A 17,655-nucleotide genomic window follows, 5' to 3' on the forward strand; every position below is an offset into this window, starting at 1 on the left:
AACTTGCTGTGCACAGCAAATAAATAATCTCAAGTGGTAGTTTATCAATTGCGATTCTTGGTTTAATGAATTTAATCTAGTAGACTTTTATCCACCACTATTTCTAAACAATTCGTAGGCTTATATAATTCACCACTTTTTTTATATATATCATGCTAAACCCTTTAAGAAACTTGCAAAATTTTTCTAATATTTGCAAATTTAGTTTGTAGTTATTTACCATTTGATCAGACGGGGAAGCCATGTAAAATTAGCGTGACATTCAACGTGTTAAAGATAAAGTTTATATAAAATGGAAATAATAACTGGAAAATCAACTAAGACTATATCAACTAGATTCTTATAAAGTTACACTCGATTTTATTTCATACTTTATTATGCAAAACCAAAGAAAATTTGTAATTTTTTAGAAATATTTTAAAATTATTTTATTCAAGAGTGATCAGAGCATATCAAGTTAAGTCCGTTTTTTTAAACGCTCAATAAGAGCTGCGTCAATTTTTTTTTTACAACACGCATTTCAAACTATGTCTATATTTTAAAGCTCATATTAATCTATGTCCATTTTCGTAAGCGTGCATTTTGAGCTGCTTCAAAATAAAGTATTCATTGTAGTTGCGCTGCTTTTAATATCGTGCTCAGAGTCTTAAATGTCATGTGCGAAAAATCATGAGTGTACAGGGATTACTGATTTTAGAAGAAGTAGTTATCTACTTCCTATGATGTACGAAATATGCGACGCAGCTTTATAATCATTTGCAGAGCGTGATTGCGATGATCTCGTAGATATTCTAAAAATATGAAATTATTCTTTTGAACAAAAGAAAAATATTTTAAACAGTATCAATACCAGAATAATTTGGATTTGACCAACGTCTTTTTTTAATTTAATAGTCTAATACTTAAGTGTAAAAGTAAAATTCACCCTATTTTACGAAAAAAACTATTACATTTTTAATTTCCGAGTTAAGTGGTGTGCCTGGATACTTCGATGGCAGAAAAATCTTTATTACCTTACCACGTAGATTATCTTCCAGATTGGATAGTGGAGAAAGCAAAGGATGAACTTAATGAGACAGATGAAACTCGGGATGCCATCTTCAAGGAATTAAAACAATTAGTAGAAAGTAAGTTCAGTGAAACTTTGGTTACCTGATGCTCTTTCATTCGAATGCTACAGAGATGCTAACTAAAAAAAAATTAAAACCGAATTTGAAGTTTTTTCCTTCAAAAACGTGGATTTTTTTCTTTATTTAATTTTAAGAATATTTTAAGAATCTCGTCCCCTGCTCGCTTCAGTCGTCTATTCTCGGAACAGTTTTCGTAGTGCGTTAGCTAGCTTTAAAACACAAGTAGTCCAAAGTATAATAGTCCAGCTTGTATTGTAGTAAGTATACTAATATAAGTTTTATGTTATTGTAGTAGTTATAATATGTATGTATTGTACTAGACCAGTATTTATAACCTTATAGTTCTGAGTTTAGTTAAACCATATACGGTACTGTCTGACATCATTTCGATAGTCCTCGGAGTGCAAACTTTTTCATCTTTTGAAACTTTTTCTTTATATATATATATATATATATATATATATATATATATATATATATATATATATATATATATATATATATATATATATATATATATATATATATATATATATATAATTTCTCTTTTTAGTGCATAACTTATTAATTATTTTTTATTGACCGTTGATTTTAAGTTATTTAGTTCTATAGAAACACGTTGTTTTAAAAGCATAACTGTCATCATAATAATCACGAAATTTTAGATAACTTTAAAAATGCTATAATGAGAACATAGTCTGGCTATACTACCACGTTTAATTTGATTTTAAAGGTTTATCTGAAGTAACAAATAAAAAATTAATTCGCTATCTCAACGCTTGAGTACGCCCTCTAGCGGGAGCCTGAAAATATCGGGCATTAATTCTATCATAACCATTGGCAAAGACGAATGCCATCTCCTTAGCAGCGAATAAGAAACAAAATTTCCCTAAGTAAAAGGCAGAAGAGCTTGAAAAAACTAACCAGAACACGCCAAACATGTAAAGAACAATTACTCAATAATTTTTACCTTTCTGTTACCAACAACATAACTTCCGATTTGATGATTGCTTGCTGTTACAAATGTGTGTATTGCGGTAAAAAAATTTCTGTCTTCAATTCAGTACAAATTAAATTGAAGTCAACGTTGCATTCGTCATTCCAATGAATAAATGAGAATTCAGAGTGTACAGAACTGTAATAGCTATAGAACAGTGATTCTCAACCACTGTGCCGCGGCACTTTTGTGTGCCGCCAAATTCTTAAAATGTACCGCCAAATATTAGAAATGATACATTAAAAATTATAATATATATACACACACACACACACACACACACACACACACACACACACACACATATATATATATATATATATATATATATATATATATATATATATATATATATATATATATATATATATATATATACACTGGTTATCATAAATTAAGGAAAATTCACAAAAATCGCGATAACTCAAGAAATTACACATGGAATTTTATGAAACTTACCCACAATATACAACACATAGTAAGGTATTAAACAACATAAAAAGAAATTATCAGACATTAATAGTAGTATAGAAATTAGCACATGTATAAAATAAACAAATTGGAAGTATCGGTTTGCAATAGAAAAAGTACCTTTAATATGGAATATGATTGCCTCTAGAAGCAATACAGCACAAACAGCGATGTGTGATGCTTTCAATTATGCGGTCTATCAGTTCAATAGGAAGTGAGAGCCATTGCTCTTGTAAAGCAGTTGCAAGCGTGGCAAGGGTCTGAGGGGGCGGATTGATGGCAGATACACGCCTCCCTAGAGCATCCCAAACGTGCTCGATAGGATTCAAGTCCGGGGATCGAGCTGGCCACTCCATGCGAGTAATTGTTTCCTGTTGAAGATAATCATCAACAATGCGAGCTCTGTGTGGTCTTGCATTATCGTCCTGTAACAGGAAGCAATCACCAATTGCCCCGGCATATGGGCGCACATAAGCATCAAGGATGTTGTCTCGATAAACCTGAGCATTCACGGTTCCCCTTGGAAAGACATGGAGGTATGTGCGCCCTCCTAAGGATATGCCTCCCCAAACACAGACACTGCCTCTTCCGTATGCATCTCTTTCACGGATGTTTGATGGATGATAACGGGTCCCAGGTTCTCTCCATATCAAATAACGTCTACTGTCACTTTCTAGACTAAACCTGGACTCATCCGTAAAGAGAACAGGCCTCCATTGATCTGACGTCCAGTGGACATGTTGTCGGGCCCACTGCAAACGGTCTCTCCTATGGCGTGATGTGAGCGGCACGCAAATGGCTGGTCGTCTCGCATACAGACCACCTTCGTGGAGCCTTCTGCGCACAGTTGACGTTGACACCAACCTTCCGGTGGCTGCAGCAAGAGAGGATCTAAGATGTGTCGGAGTAGCGGTTCTATTCCTGCGTGCACTTAATGTCAAATATCGGTCATCGGCACTGGTCGTAACAGTTGGCCGTCCTTGACTGAACCTCCTAGATGCCGAATCTGTGGTTTGAAATTGCCTCCAAAGTCTATGAACCACAGATGGACTCACATTTAGCCATCTGGCCACTTCTGATTGACTCTGCCCTGCCTCTAGTCTCCCGATGGCTCTCCATCGTAGTTCTTCAGGCAAATGATGCCTAGAGGTCATTATTACGAATTGGCTATCTCAGATTTTCAATGTCGCAATCACAGTAAAATTTGTGTGCTTTCTCTCAAACTTGGACTTTTATGCTCCAGGCAGATGACGTAAGCCGAGTGCAGCGCCACTAATTTGCATATTGCAATTTTACTCAGCTACTCTTAGTGGACAACATATGCAAATTTTGCACGGTTTGGCTTACTTTTGAAAGAGTTATCGCTATTTTTGTGATTTTTCCTTAATTTATGATAACCAGTGTATATATATATATATATATATATATATATATATATATATATATATATATATATATATATATATATATATATATATATATATATATATATATATATATATATATATATATATATATATATATATATATATATATATATATATATATATATATATATATATCTTAAAATCTGACAATCTTAAAATAAGATGGAAGTGTTTAAATTGTATATGACACACAATTTTAAAAAATGTTGTAAGAACTAATCATTAAAGTACTCTATGCAATTAACAAAGGATAACTAACAAAAATTTAGCTAACAATTAATAATTAGCAAAAGAACTAGTTAACAAGAAATCACAAAAAAATACCAGTTAATAATTATAGAAAACAAGCTAACAATTAATAACTAGCAAAAAAATAAATAACTATTACTAACTAGTTAAAAATTGGTCGAAAGAAATAATTAATCCCTTAATAAATGAGCTTTTGTAGTACATATTATTTTATTTCACATTCAAAATTATTATCACAAACTATGTAACACAGTGTAAGATGGGTAATTAAACAACTTTTAATCTAATTTTTTTCATTGTGTGCCGTCAAATTTCGAAATCGTTGAAAGTGTGCCGCAACAAAAAAAAGGTTGAGAATCACTGCTATAGAACATTCTTCTTCTTTATAGAATAGTATATATTTCTGTATCTATATAATTCGAAAAACAACAAAAAGATACATCCGAATTACTTGAAAGAGTATCATTTGTGCTGATTATCAATAAATTTGTATCGTTTTCTTGGTAAGTATTTTTTAGTTTTGAATGAATACTTTCAACTAGAATTCAGCTATTCTGTTTTTAAACTACATATTAATATTCATATCGAAATCTTACAATTATAAAATTTTGCTGTGTGGTATGTTATCTTAAAGTAATGAAGGGATAATATATGTATATATTAATTGAAAATATAATTTTCAAACGAAGAACATTTCATTTGGAATTCTCCGGATTTATAAATCAGGTGAGTGTTATGATTTTTATAATAAAAAATTGGCTTGTAAATAATTTGTTTTTCTTATTCGATAATAATTCTCTACAGAATGGTTTTTTTACTTCTGATTAAGAACTATGAGAATAAAAAAAATGAAAGTTTTTTATTTCAATATGAGAAATTTTTAAAATCGTGTTTTTATCCTAAGAATTCTTAATTTTACGTTTTTTTTAAAGAAATTTTTGATAAAAATTGCTGTCAAAATACTTTTTTTTGAAAAATTAAATGGTAGAACATTATGTGTTTATGTATACTTCTTGCATATTCTAACGTTTGAAGTAATATGATTCAGAAAAGTATGGAATAAAAATTCGGTACTTGCGTTTCAACGCCACCGCAGCTACAGATTTGGCGATTTTTAAGTGCCGCCAATCTACAACTAAAATTTTTGCGACAAATCACAAGCCGCAAGCTGTAAGCATTTCTTCATCAGCAGTGATTTCTCACCCTATGGTCTTCGCAATTTCGATTTGAAAGTTTATCCTTCATGAATATTTCTTGTGAAAGCCCTTATATACCAAGACGGAAAAGAGAAAAACCTGGTATGTAAAACATTTCATTCCAGCATTTTTTTAGAAAAAAATGAAATATCTGTAACTATCAAGATTTCTTTTATAATTCTGGCATATATATAAAACTGCTTCTTTTCCAAGATAAAGTAGATATTGTTGAAAAATTTAAAAAAAGAATAAGAAAACTCCTCCCCAAAACTAGCTATAACTGAAATGGTATTACTACCAGCCTTTCCTCTTTTCCGTCTCGCTTTCACCCCTGTATCCTCTGCTCAAGATAGATGGTATTTGCTCGTTTTCTGTCTCTAAAATACATGTGACGTTTCTATCTTTCGTACAAATTACCATGCACTTAAAATTTTGGCAAGCTGTGGTGTTAATATTTGTAGTGGTAGTCACCATGGATGGGATATATTTAATTAATAGACTATGTCAAACTTCAATAATGAATAGGTACTACATGATTAAAGTCGAAGTAACGTGTTTTATATACTAAGCATTTGGTATTTAATATCTGTAGTGATAGTTACGTCACACGGCAAACCATTAATCAAATATGTTTTGTGTTATATTTCTTCATTTATAAATGGCAAAGGTACAGTAGCTACTGTGACGCTAAATCAAGCGTGCACTTTTTATTTCTTTAATTTTTATACATCAATTAATTAGCCAAAAAATGATGCAGATGTTTCTCTTTCTTTTATAGAAGAAACTAAATTAAACATTTATTGGAAAAGTGATCACATGCTCATGATGGCTCTGAGAGCAAGAAAATTCAAGGCAAAGAGAGCTTTAGGATGCTTGAAAAGCTTCCACAAGACAAAGATGGAGCGTCCCGATGTATTTCCGGAAAAACCGGATCTTGATAACATAAGAAAGATTTATGATTGCAATGTCGCCAGCAGTTTACCATATAGAGATGAAGAGGGATGCGTTATTATAATTATAAACATGGGTGACTTTTTTGCTTACTTTTCTTTGTCTTATTTGTATAGATTATAATATTTTTTAGAAGAACTTGTGGTGATTGTAGGGAAGGAATGAGACTTTACTTAAACACATTTGATGTTATTGACAAGGGAGACTAGGGAAGTGTGACTCGCTAATTTTGAAATAAATTTGTGGGATGTATGCCTTATGAGGAATAATTTTAGGGGGCAACATTCCTTTCGGCCCATAGAAGGTCCTATGAGAGATAAAAATAATTCAATATATAGAACAACCTTTTTTTATTACATTATTAGTTATTGTAATTATCTCATACTTCAATTAATTTGTTAATTAATTTTCTGATTAAATAATTAAGTATGAAATTATTAATGAATTATTAATTAGTTATTAATTTCGAATTAATTATTAATTAATTATGGAGTAATTATTAATTAATAATTAGTTCATAATTAATAACTAATTAATAATTAATTGTTATTCAATTATTAAATTATTAGTTTATTAATTAATAATTAATTATTAATTAATCGTTAATTAATTATTAAATTATTAGTTTATTAATTAATTAATTAATTTGAAATTACATACTCCAATTAATTGTGAAAATTTTTTGAAAAAAAAAATTAAGAAAAATTGATGAATATGAATATGGGCCGAAACGAATGTTGTCCCCTTAAATTATTCCTCATAAGGCATACGTCCCACTAGTTTATTTCGAAATTGGTGAGTCACAATTCCCTAATCTCCATTGTGAGTGTTTCGAAAGATCAACGATTTAGAAAATAATTAGGGTGGTTTGAAAGAGATAAAAATGCAAAAAAAAAAAAAAAAAAAATGCTGTGTTCTACTCAGAAATTCATACAGATTCTTCTCACTAAGTTTCAAATTAATTACAAAGTTTGTCAACAGATGACCCGAATAACCGAAAAAAATCTAATAAAACAATGTTTTAAAACAAAACATTTCTGAAAACAATGTGGCGTGAATTTGAAAATTGTCTGGTCAATATGAATTCTGCCTCCGGCTCGCAACGATCACAGTGATGACGTAAAATATTCCCAGTAGTAAACGGATTACGGGTTAGAGTTCCCTTGCCTTCAGGTTAACCGTTGATGGTTTTCCTCTCCATGTAACGCGAATGCAGATTAGTTCCATCAAAAAGTCCTCCACGAAGGCATATTAATACTTAATCCAGGCGTCCCATCTTAGATGAGTTCAAAGTTACAAAACAAACTAGATGAACATTGCTAGTCTTAAATTTAATATTGGTAAGCTAGTCGTAAATTCAAAATCAACCCACCTCTCCTTATAATGCAAGTGAGGGTTAATTCAATCAAAATGTACTTCATGAAGACTAATTCCTCCTAATACTTGGAGTTACCTTGTCTTCTGGATTGGATTCAAAATTAGTAGTCGTAAACTCAAAATTAGGTCTGTTGTTCAACGACGGTTATAAAAGAGAATAAAACTGTTCCATCGAACTTTTACAATATGTTATGTTTTCAAGTGATTTTATAATTTATCTATCAATTACTGCACCGTAGTGCTTAAAAAATATTTAAATATTATCTCAAAATAAAAAAAAATATTTAAAATATTATGTTTTTACAATTACTGGTATGTTACCCTAAAAAGTCCCAGTTTTCGCTTTAAATCACCCGTAGTATCAATTGTTAAAGTCCTTAATTTCGAATTTGGTTTACGTATTTGAATTTGCGTATTTGATAGCTAAATTTTTATTTCAGAAAATGCCATTACAAAAAGTTAAAATAAATGAAGGAAAAAGAAGAAGAAAAAAATAGTAATTACTACAAATATGTTTTAGAGAATTATCAAGCTTAAAAAAATTAAATCTAAAATATTTTCAACAATAAAGTCGATGGGTAAAATATTTCATTGTCTGCGATAAATATGTTTCGAGTTATGTAAATATTTTGCTTAGTCAAGATAAATGCTAATTAAAAGTATTCTACAACTATTATACATTTTTCATGAAATTATTATTCTACTGGACGCTAAGGACTAGCCCCAACAATCATTTTTAATTTAGTGTCTTATGCAAACAAATCACAAAATCCTCCCTCTTCATCGGTTATTTTTTTAACAGCCACAAATAGGTATTTAGTTTGATTTTGTAGAGAATGCAAGAGTTTAGACTTCGTAAATCTATGTATTTCTTTTGAAGCCACAAGAAATTGTGCTGGCAACGAATTAATCTTTCTACGAGTTGTGCTACAGGACAAATTGAGCCAATGCCTCCTATAACTGAAAGCCTTCACACGGTTTTTTATAGGCAGTCCGATCAGACCACTGTGAAAGATATCCACTTTCCGAACGAGTCACTTAATACAAAATCTTGTTAAAATAAGAAAGTGGTAGCAAATATATGACTAAAAATTTGTTTTATTTATGAATATTATTGGTTTGCCTTATTCATTTGTCAACCACTACAGAATCAATTCTCAAATATATATGATGAATTTCTCTCAATTACTTTTATAAAAGGTTTTGGGTTCATGCGCACAACTGGTTCACTTTTTAAATAGTCTGCGCGGACTACTTATAAAAAACCGTGTGGAGGCTTTTTGATGTAGGAGGTGATGGTATAGCCGGATCTGACCACTATAAAGGCAAAGTTACCAGTTTACGAAAGAGTCATTTAGTTAAAAATCTAGTAAAAATAAGAAGTTAGTAGCAAGTATCAGGGTTAAAGAGAATAGAAGGGCTGGTTCACTCCTTTGAAGTTGCTCTCGCCGCGCCAATCCCCCGATTACGTCACTTTGGCGCAAAGCTCGCACTTTTACTTCATGAATGGAGCGTTCGGCCTTACTAGCTCTAACTAATATTGGAGCATTTCTTTTTGCGAGATATTCTAGAACATTTGTTATTTTCTATAATGACTTTCTTCAGTTTTTACAGTGAATTTACAAGAACTTAAAACTATTATCGAAATGCCAGTTTGCGCAATTGCAACTTGAAAAAATTCTGATATAAAAACAAAAGGAAAAAGTATAATTTTCCGCCTGTTCCCTAAAGTAACTGAACAGCTATATAAAGAATGGATTCCGAAATGACACAGTTAATATAAAACAGCAATATGTTTATTCTGTTGTTAAGAACTTTTATAAAAATTCATTATCTAAATAGAAACCGCCTCGTTACTTCAAAAAGAAAGGCAGGTTAAAAAAATTTAAAAATGGATAAAGTCAAAGAAAATTAAAATGTAAGTAAAAAGTATAAATAAAATATATAGTATATAGTTGGAATTCTCCTAATTTCATAACATATTTTTTAATGTAGTTATTCTAAATATTTATGATTTTTTTTAAAAAAATATATTCTCTTCAATTTAAATATCTATAAATTATATCATCGTAAATTGAAATATCTATAAACAATTGTGAAATTTCTAATGTCATTATGAACATAAATTATTATTTTGTTTCAGTAATTCGTGTTTAAGGTTGAGGTTTCCTAATGATTAAGTATGAACAAATTGCTATTAATGGCATATTTTAAAATCAGGGATTCTAAATTTAAACTCAATTTATTGTTATGAAAGAATATGCAGATAAAAAAAGTGTCGATATATGCTTTCATTTTTCTTAATAATTAAAGTAAAAACAGAACTTTTTAAAATAAAGTATTTATAGTGTCATTTTCGCCAACTAGTAAAACATTTTTATAAGCTTAAAATGGTATTTTTTTTTAATATAATGGCCAAGAAAGTTTTTTTTAACTATGTCTATGAACGGAAATAATGTGTTAATTACGTAAAGTTTGAAAGTTAATAATCAGAAAAAGTCTAACTTATTTTTACAAAGAGAAAGATGCAAAATTATCATAATATCTTTGTTTGCGATCTCCGAGATCTGTGGACACAGTGACGTCATGAGGAGGGAAATCGTAGCTTCAGCTCTAAGAGCGGAGTGAAATACAGGGCTAAAGAGAATACAAGGGCTAGTTCACTCCGCTCTTAGAGCTGAAGCTACGATTTCCCTCCTCATGACGTCACTGTGTCCACAGATCTCGGAGATCCCAAGCAAAGATATTATGATAACTTTGCATCTTTCTCTTTGTAAAAATAAGTTAGACTTTTTCTGGTTATTAGCCTTCAAACTTTACGTAATTAACACATTATTTCCGTTCATAAACATAGTTTAAAAAAAACTTTGTTGGTTATTATATTAAAAAAATACCATTTTAAACTTATAAAAATGTTATGCTAGTTGGTGAAAATGACACGATAAATACTTTATTTTAAAAAGTTCAGTTTTAACTTTAACTATTAAGAAAAATCAAGGCATATATCGACACTTTTTTTATCTACATATTCTTTTATAAATATAAGTTAAGTTAAATTTAGAATCCCTGATTTTAAAATATGTCGTTAATAGCAATTTGTTCATACTTAATCATTAGGAAACATCAACCTTAAACGCTAATTACTGAAACAAAATAATAATTTAGGTTCATAATGACATCAGAAATTTCATAATTGTTCATAGACATTTAAATTTACGATGATATAATTTATAGATATTTAAATTGAAGAGAATATAATTTTTAAAAAAAATCATAAATATTTAGAATAACTACATTAAAAATATGTTATGAAATTAGGAGAATTTCAACAATATACTATATATTTTATTTATACTTTTTACTTACATTTTAGTTTTCTTTGACTTTATCTATTTTACCACGTTTATATAAACTTGCCTTCGTGTATGTCTGTCCGGGTGGAATTTTGTAATCGATTTTAAACTAACTTCCCGACTAGCTACAAACTTCAAATTTAGCACACAGTTCAGAATTGGATGACAATGCATGAAAATGAAGAGAAAAAAGACATGCAAAGTAAAATAAAATTAAAATTTAAAAAAAAAATTATTTTCGAGATTGTCTTTTGTTGTCGATTCCATTATTTCAAATTATTACGTGTCAGGTGAAAATATTTTTGTTGTCGGAGTATTTTTATTGGCTGAAAAATCACGTGGTAGGATCCAGTTTTTCCTCATTCATTTCCAGATTGTTTTGGTTGTCATCAGCATAAAACTAATGAAAGTCGTAAAGGTATTGTTTTTCTATAAGGATTTTTGTATCCCTAATTTAAAATAAAAGTTCTATTACTTTAGTAGTGGTCTTGTAGTAGTTTTGCCTACTCTTGACTAAGAAAAATAATCTAAATAAAAATATATATTTTTAAAAACCACGTTTTTTGTAGCGAAGAATAATAATTAAAAAATAATAATTTTTTAAAAATATAAAATAAAAATTAAAAAAATCATAGCTTGAAATAAAAAAATTCAAAATAAAAAGTAATATTTTTAAAAACCACGTTTTAGTAGTGGAGAATAATAATTAAGAAAAAAATTGAAAAACGAAAAACGTGGGGGGCATGAAATACATAACAGTACATATACACATACATATACACATTTTCTTACTCATACACATGCACAGCCACATATACATAAGCATATTCCACATCCACATTCAGATACAATTACAATTACTGATATACATACACATATTCTCAAGAGCACACATACACACACTAATATAACATTACTGTTATGTATTTCATGCGCCCCACGTTTTTCGTTTTTCAATTTTTTTCTTAATTATTATTCTCCACCACTAAAACGTGGTTTTTAAAAATATTACTTTTTATTTTGAATTTTTTAATTCTTTTCACCTGCCTTTCTTTATGAAGTAACGAGGCGGCTTCTATTTAGATAATGAATTTTTATAAAAGTTCTTTACGGCAGAATAAACGTATTGCTGTTTTATATTAACTGTGTCATTTCGGAATCCATTCTTTACATAGTTGTTCATTTACTTTAGGGAACACGCGAAAAATTATACTTTTTCCTTTTGTTTTTATATCAGAATTTTTGCAAGTTGCAATCGCGCAAACTGGCATTTCGATAATAGTTTTAAATTCTTGTAAATTCACTGCAAAAACTGAGGAAAGTCATTATAGAAAATAACAAATGTCTTAGAATATCTCGCAAAAAGAAATGATCCAATATTAGTTAGAGCTAGTAAGGTCAAACGCTCCGTTCTTGAAGTAAAAGTGCGAGCTTTGCGCCAAAGTGACGTCACTAGAGTGACGTCTGAGGATCGGAGCGGCGAGAGATACTTCAAAGGAGTGAACCAGCCCTTCTATTCTCTTTAGTCCTGAGTGAAATAGCCCTTTTATTCTCTTTAGCCCTGAGCAAGTATATGTTTAAAATTTTATTTAATTTTTGAATATTATTGATTTGTCTTATTTACTTCTCAAGCACTACAGATACAATTCTCAAATATATGTCAAAAAATTTCACTCAATTACTTGTAAAATAGAAATTGGGTTCATGCGCACAATTTTTAAAATAGTCTGCGCACACTACTTATAAAGTACCGCGTGGAGGCTTTTTGATGTAGAAGGTGATGATTGAGCTCGATAAGTTGCGCCTGCGGAGAATTGTATCCACGACGAATTGTGATTGCGACGAATTGTGTTCATGATGAATTGTGCTAGAGACGTATTGTACTCACGACGAACTGGGTGTGTGTCCCAAAGAATTGTGAGAGGAGAATTGTCCAATGACGAATTGACGCGACACCATTGGGTTGGAATAATATGGGGTTTTGAATTAGAATCTATATTACTTATTAAAAAGTTTTGTGATATTTCTTTTAGAGATGATAATTCTGCAGATCTCAGAAATGGAGATTTATTGCTATTTTCCATTAAAATTATTATTAGCGGTATTGGTCCTCGTTAAACTGTTCTACTATAGAGTGCTCGAACTTCTCGCGCAGGTCTTCGGGCTAACTAAGTGAGGGTGCCATCCCCTCAGTAGAGGATCGAAATTACGATGGCGTGGCATCGGAACATCCTCAGGGATGCTTCCCAGACCATCGTAAATAGCCCATTGTGCAGCTCCAGTGTGACGTAAATAAACTACAACAACAATTAAATCCAAGATAATCTTTACGAAATTATCTGCGTCTTATAAATTCTAAGAAATTATTGAATTATTAATCAAGATAGTCGGGATTATTAGTAACCATTCAGAAGTTTTAGGTACTTATCAGTGTCAACTTGATTTTACCTTACCATGTTTACCTAACTAGTTTTTTTTAATGCTAAATCACGCTTCTTTTTTAAAAAAAAAATATTCTTGAGAGCTTTTCCTTTTCTGAGTTCTTTAGTTTCAATCCATGTTGCATGGTTAAGTTTAAACATTAAAACAGTGATAAGTCACCACGAGTGTGCTCAAAAAATGAATAAGATTTCCATTTCCTTGAATAATCCTACTTCGTCTCAAAATGTTTGTTTATGACTCATACAGTATTTAAGAATGACTTAAAGTCAGTCTGAGAAATCAATATCAGCTACATCTATCATTCTCCTAGCTTAGTTTAAGCTTTCGTTAGGAGGATTGTATTACTGCTTGTATATTTTATGCACGTGAAATTAAACACGTGTTGAATACTTTTCACTGTAATTTGTGCGCATATAAAAATTAATCTCCAAAACTAAATGTTCCTTTAAGAAGTCTTCATTTTTTCCCTCTGTCTTAAATTATAAATTTGCTTTTTAATTAATGATAATAAGATTAAATAATAAATTAATGATAATTAATGGTTTTTAATTAATGATAATTAATGGTTTTTAATTAATGATAAATAATGATTTTTAACTAATGATAATTAATGGTTTTTAATTAATGATAATAAATAATTTTTAATTAATGATAATTAATGATTTTTAATTAGTGATAATTAATGATTTTTAATTAATCGTAATAAAAATTTAAAATATGCTGAAAATTCGTAATGAATTTTGAATGTGTGAAATTTGAAGAGCAACTTAAAATTTTTTTTGACGCTTAATTGGAGAATAGACGATTTAATTACGTATCTAGCAAGCGGTATCATTAAGATCCAATCATAATTTCGGATAATTTGAAAGATGATGAGTAATATGATTTGATTAACAGTAAAATATATCCCCTGAATGTTCTAGGATCGGTACAATATTTGTAGAGTACTACAATGTTCCCTAATTTTTGAATTCACAATGTAATGTTAACCAATACAGCGTTACGAATGGAGTACATAGCAAAAATTTACAGTGTCACCAAAAATGCTGGCAACCATTTTACACCAGAGTAGTGCAGTGAAACGTTACACAGAACTCGTGGATCTGGTGTTTCAGTGTTTCAAAGCTCTTTTACACTACTTGGTAGTTAAGTAGTCACCATCATTTTTGTTATTCAGTAATCCTAAAATTAGTAACTGCAAGTTAAGATGCATAAAAGAGTCAGTAAAATTATTTTTACGATAGAATATCAAGCAAGAATCATTAATTTAGAATCCACACATTTAATATTTCTTTAAACAAATTTAGTTTGTAAATCAAAAATATACATAACACAGAGAGAATATTAAAATAAACTCGAACTAGGTTTATCAGAACGAAAGCGATATAGAAATTTATGCATTATAAAATTATTTAATACAAATCTCTTAGATTTAAAAATTAAAGTATAAATGTCTTCATTACACCACTAGAAACATGCATACATATTCAACGGAGAATTTTGATTTCTGCTGATGAATATCAGTGTTGAAAATAACAATAGACTGTCACCAACTCGTTCCATACTGTAAACTAACTACTTACGATATTCTACTTGGAATTTCTTGAATTTTTTTAAATTAAAAAAGCGCCAACATAAGCATTGTCGGAATAGAACATATTTCTTCTAGTGTGATGTGAAAGCGTAATAATGCCACCATTTTAAGCTTCCAGATGCACGAAAATTTCATTTTTATAATGTACTTAGTATACCTGGTGAGGACTGGCGTTGTTATCCATAAAAACAAATTCCGCATTCATGCCACCCCTAAACAAATGAATATGTTGTTCCAAAATGATGCTCTGGTAAATTTGGCCTTCCATGATTTTAATTCGACTATGCAAATATGTTCAGAAGCCAAGTGTATTTGCATCTCAAACGAGCAATCCTACACCATAGACACGGCGTCGTTCAATGATGTTGTCTTGATGTTAACGGGTATCTGCCATTCGACACGATGATGTTACGACAGAGAGCATTGCACAAGACCACTGTGACGATGTTCACATTGCATGTTCTGTTGCAGGCTTATTGCTGGTGACGTGGCTACAGACTAGTGACGAGACATGTCGGACACTGTGCTCCGTTTACGTCGTCTGGCAGCTACTATCAAATACAGGTCTTCGTTCGGCGTTGTTACTCGGATACGCTCTGTATTGCAACGTCTTCTGACATTGCTATCATCATCAGATTGTAACCAGCATAGAGATGACACTTAAGGCAATTCAAACTCCTCGGACACTTCCATCTGAGTACTCCACATTATAGGCCGCCGATACCAAGTAATTCTACCACTTTTTCACTACCATTTTGTTACCATTCCTTATATTTCCCTCCCTTATAATATTGGCTTTATAACGTACTATTGGCATCATCTGGTGGTTTTTTGAATTTTGCAAATTGCCCTTGAAGCTGCATGCAATAATTCTACGGGGAAAATTTTTACATTAGTGTTTAATTTCCCAGTGATACGGAATTATTCTTAAGTTATAGACTTGTGAGTAGTTCAAAAGCATCAACCCACGACCGGAGTAGACTCATAGTTAGGTCGTAAGTGCTACAGATGGAGTAAAACCGGTCATAGTCAATAAAGAGCCCGGTGTTCAAAAAAGTTGATGTGTTCTTTGGAAAAGGTAACACTTTTTGTTCATTTTCTAATAACGGGTACAAACTGAATCATTTAATACAATCAATATGCCGAAAGTTAGAGTTAGAACTGATTGTTGTAAAGAAAGAAAATGATTGGGGAGGGGGAATTAAATATGTGAGTTTCATTATGGAAGAATATATTTCTTTTCTCATTGTATTTGAAAAACAATTAGGAAAGAAATGCAATAAGAAAACAATAAGAATATTTGACAGCTGTTTACTGAGATCAAAATTCAATATTTTATTCAAATATAGGTAATTGGGATCCGGAAGTCTTTCCTGTTGAAATTGCCCTATCAGCAGTGGTAGCTGTTACACTTAATTCCCTTGAAGAACACGCAACCCAAGTTTGTGGAATTCAAGCTATAATTGACATGAAAACCTCTAATTTGAATCATGTAAAAAGTATCAAACCGAAAGATTACAAGCTTGTTGGTAATGGCTTAAGAGTAAGTTAAACGATATTTCATTTGATAATCGATGTAAATATACTGAAGTAGAAGTAGTAATAGTTGCGGTTGGAGGGACGGAAGTGACGTCATCATGGAAAGTCAACTGAGGCTTATTTCTGCCCCAACCGGAAGTTGCTTATTTCTGCCCACCTGAAATCGAAACTTCGTCTGCAACGTCAGGGGGAGCTTATTTCTTTTTTTCTTAAGCCTAAAATATTTTTAGTTTCTGTTTTTAATATAGTTTCGTTTTTTGATATTATTTTCAATGATTACTTTTTTGAGGGTGGCAACACTTATTAATATTACTTTACTTGTTTAGGATGGCAATACTTAGAAACTTTGTTATATGGGGTGAGATATTGTATATTATGAAGTAATGACGTCATCTTTTATTGCATAATAAATATCATACAAATGCTTTAACTCTAGTGGCGCCATCTATGTAGTAATGTTAGAAATAAAATAACTTTAAATCTATTTTAATATTTAATTCTGTTTTATTATTATTTATTAAATATAATTAAGGCTGAGGATAGAACTCACACCAATCAAAAAGCCTTCGTGGGTCAGTAGTTGGATATCAAAACCACTGACCCACGAATGCTTAGTTAGATATGTGTTAATGAGTTAAACTTTTGTATTCTGAACACGTGTATAAATGAAAAGGATTTGATAACGATATCATCTTGCAGTTTCATCCATATATTTTTCACTTAACCTTTGACAGTTATTAAATAATTATTTCTGCCCCTCTTAATGTGCAGCGGTACTGACCATACACGTGTTAATTATTACATAATAAATAAATGATATCATGCTTTCACTCTAGTGGCGCCATCTATGAGGGAATAATGGAAATAAAATAACTTTAAATCCATTTTATTTTTTAATTTAAATATAATTATTGCTGGGGATTGAACTC

The 17,655-nt window shown here is 30.7% G+C and overlaps 1 protein-coding gene across 2 annotated transcripts in view; it reads left to right on the plus strand.

The window, feature by feature from the left end:
- The first annotated feature begins 600 nt into the window (after nucleotides 1-600).
- LOC107436850 (alpha-tocopherol transfer protein-like) overlaps nucleotides 601-17,655 on the plus strand; it is a 33,928-nt gene continuing 16,873 nt past the window's right edge. Inside the window, exons 1-3 of one of the 2 annotated variants that reach the window (XM_087163627.1) lie at nucleotides 601-1,127; nucleotides 6,249-6,497; nucleotides 16,537-16,730. In XM_087163627.1, the coding sequence (XP_087019753.1) occupies nucleotides 992-1,127; nucleotides 6,249-6,497; nucleotides 16,537-16,730 (579 nt within the window). In that variant the 5' untranslated portion in view covers nucleotides 601-991. The remainder of the gene's footprint in view (nucleotides 1,128-6,248; nucleotides 6,498-16,536; nucleotides 16,731-17,655) is intronic. The other variant, XM_087163626.1, reaches the window with a different exon arrangement.

Source organism: Parasteatoda tepidariorum, chromosome 5 (assembly GCF_982258835.1).
Source record: "Parasteatoda tepidariorum strain Cologne lab strain chromosome 5, Ptep-v5.0, whole genome shotgun sequence".
Taxonomy (NCBI): domain Eukaryota; kingdom Metazoa; phylum Arthropoda; class Arachnida; order Araneae; family Theridiidae; genus Parasteatoda; species Parasteatoda tepidariorum.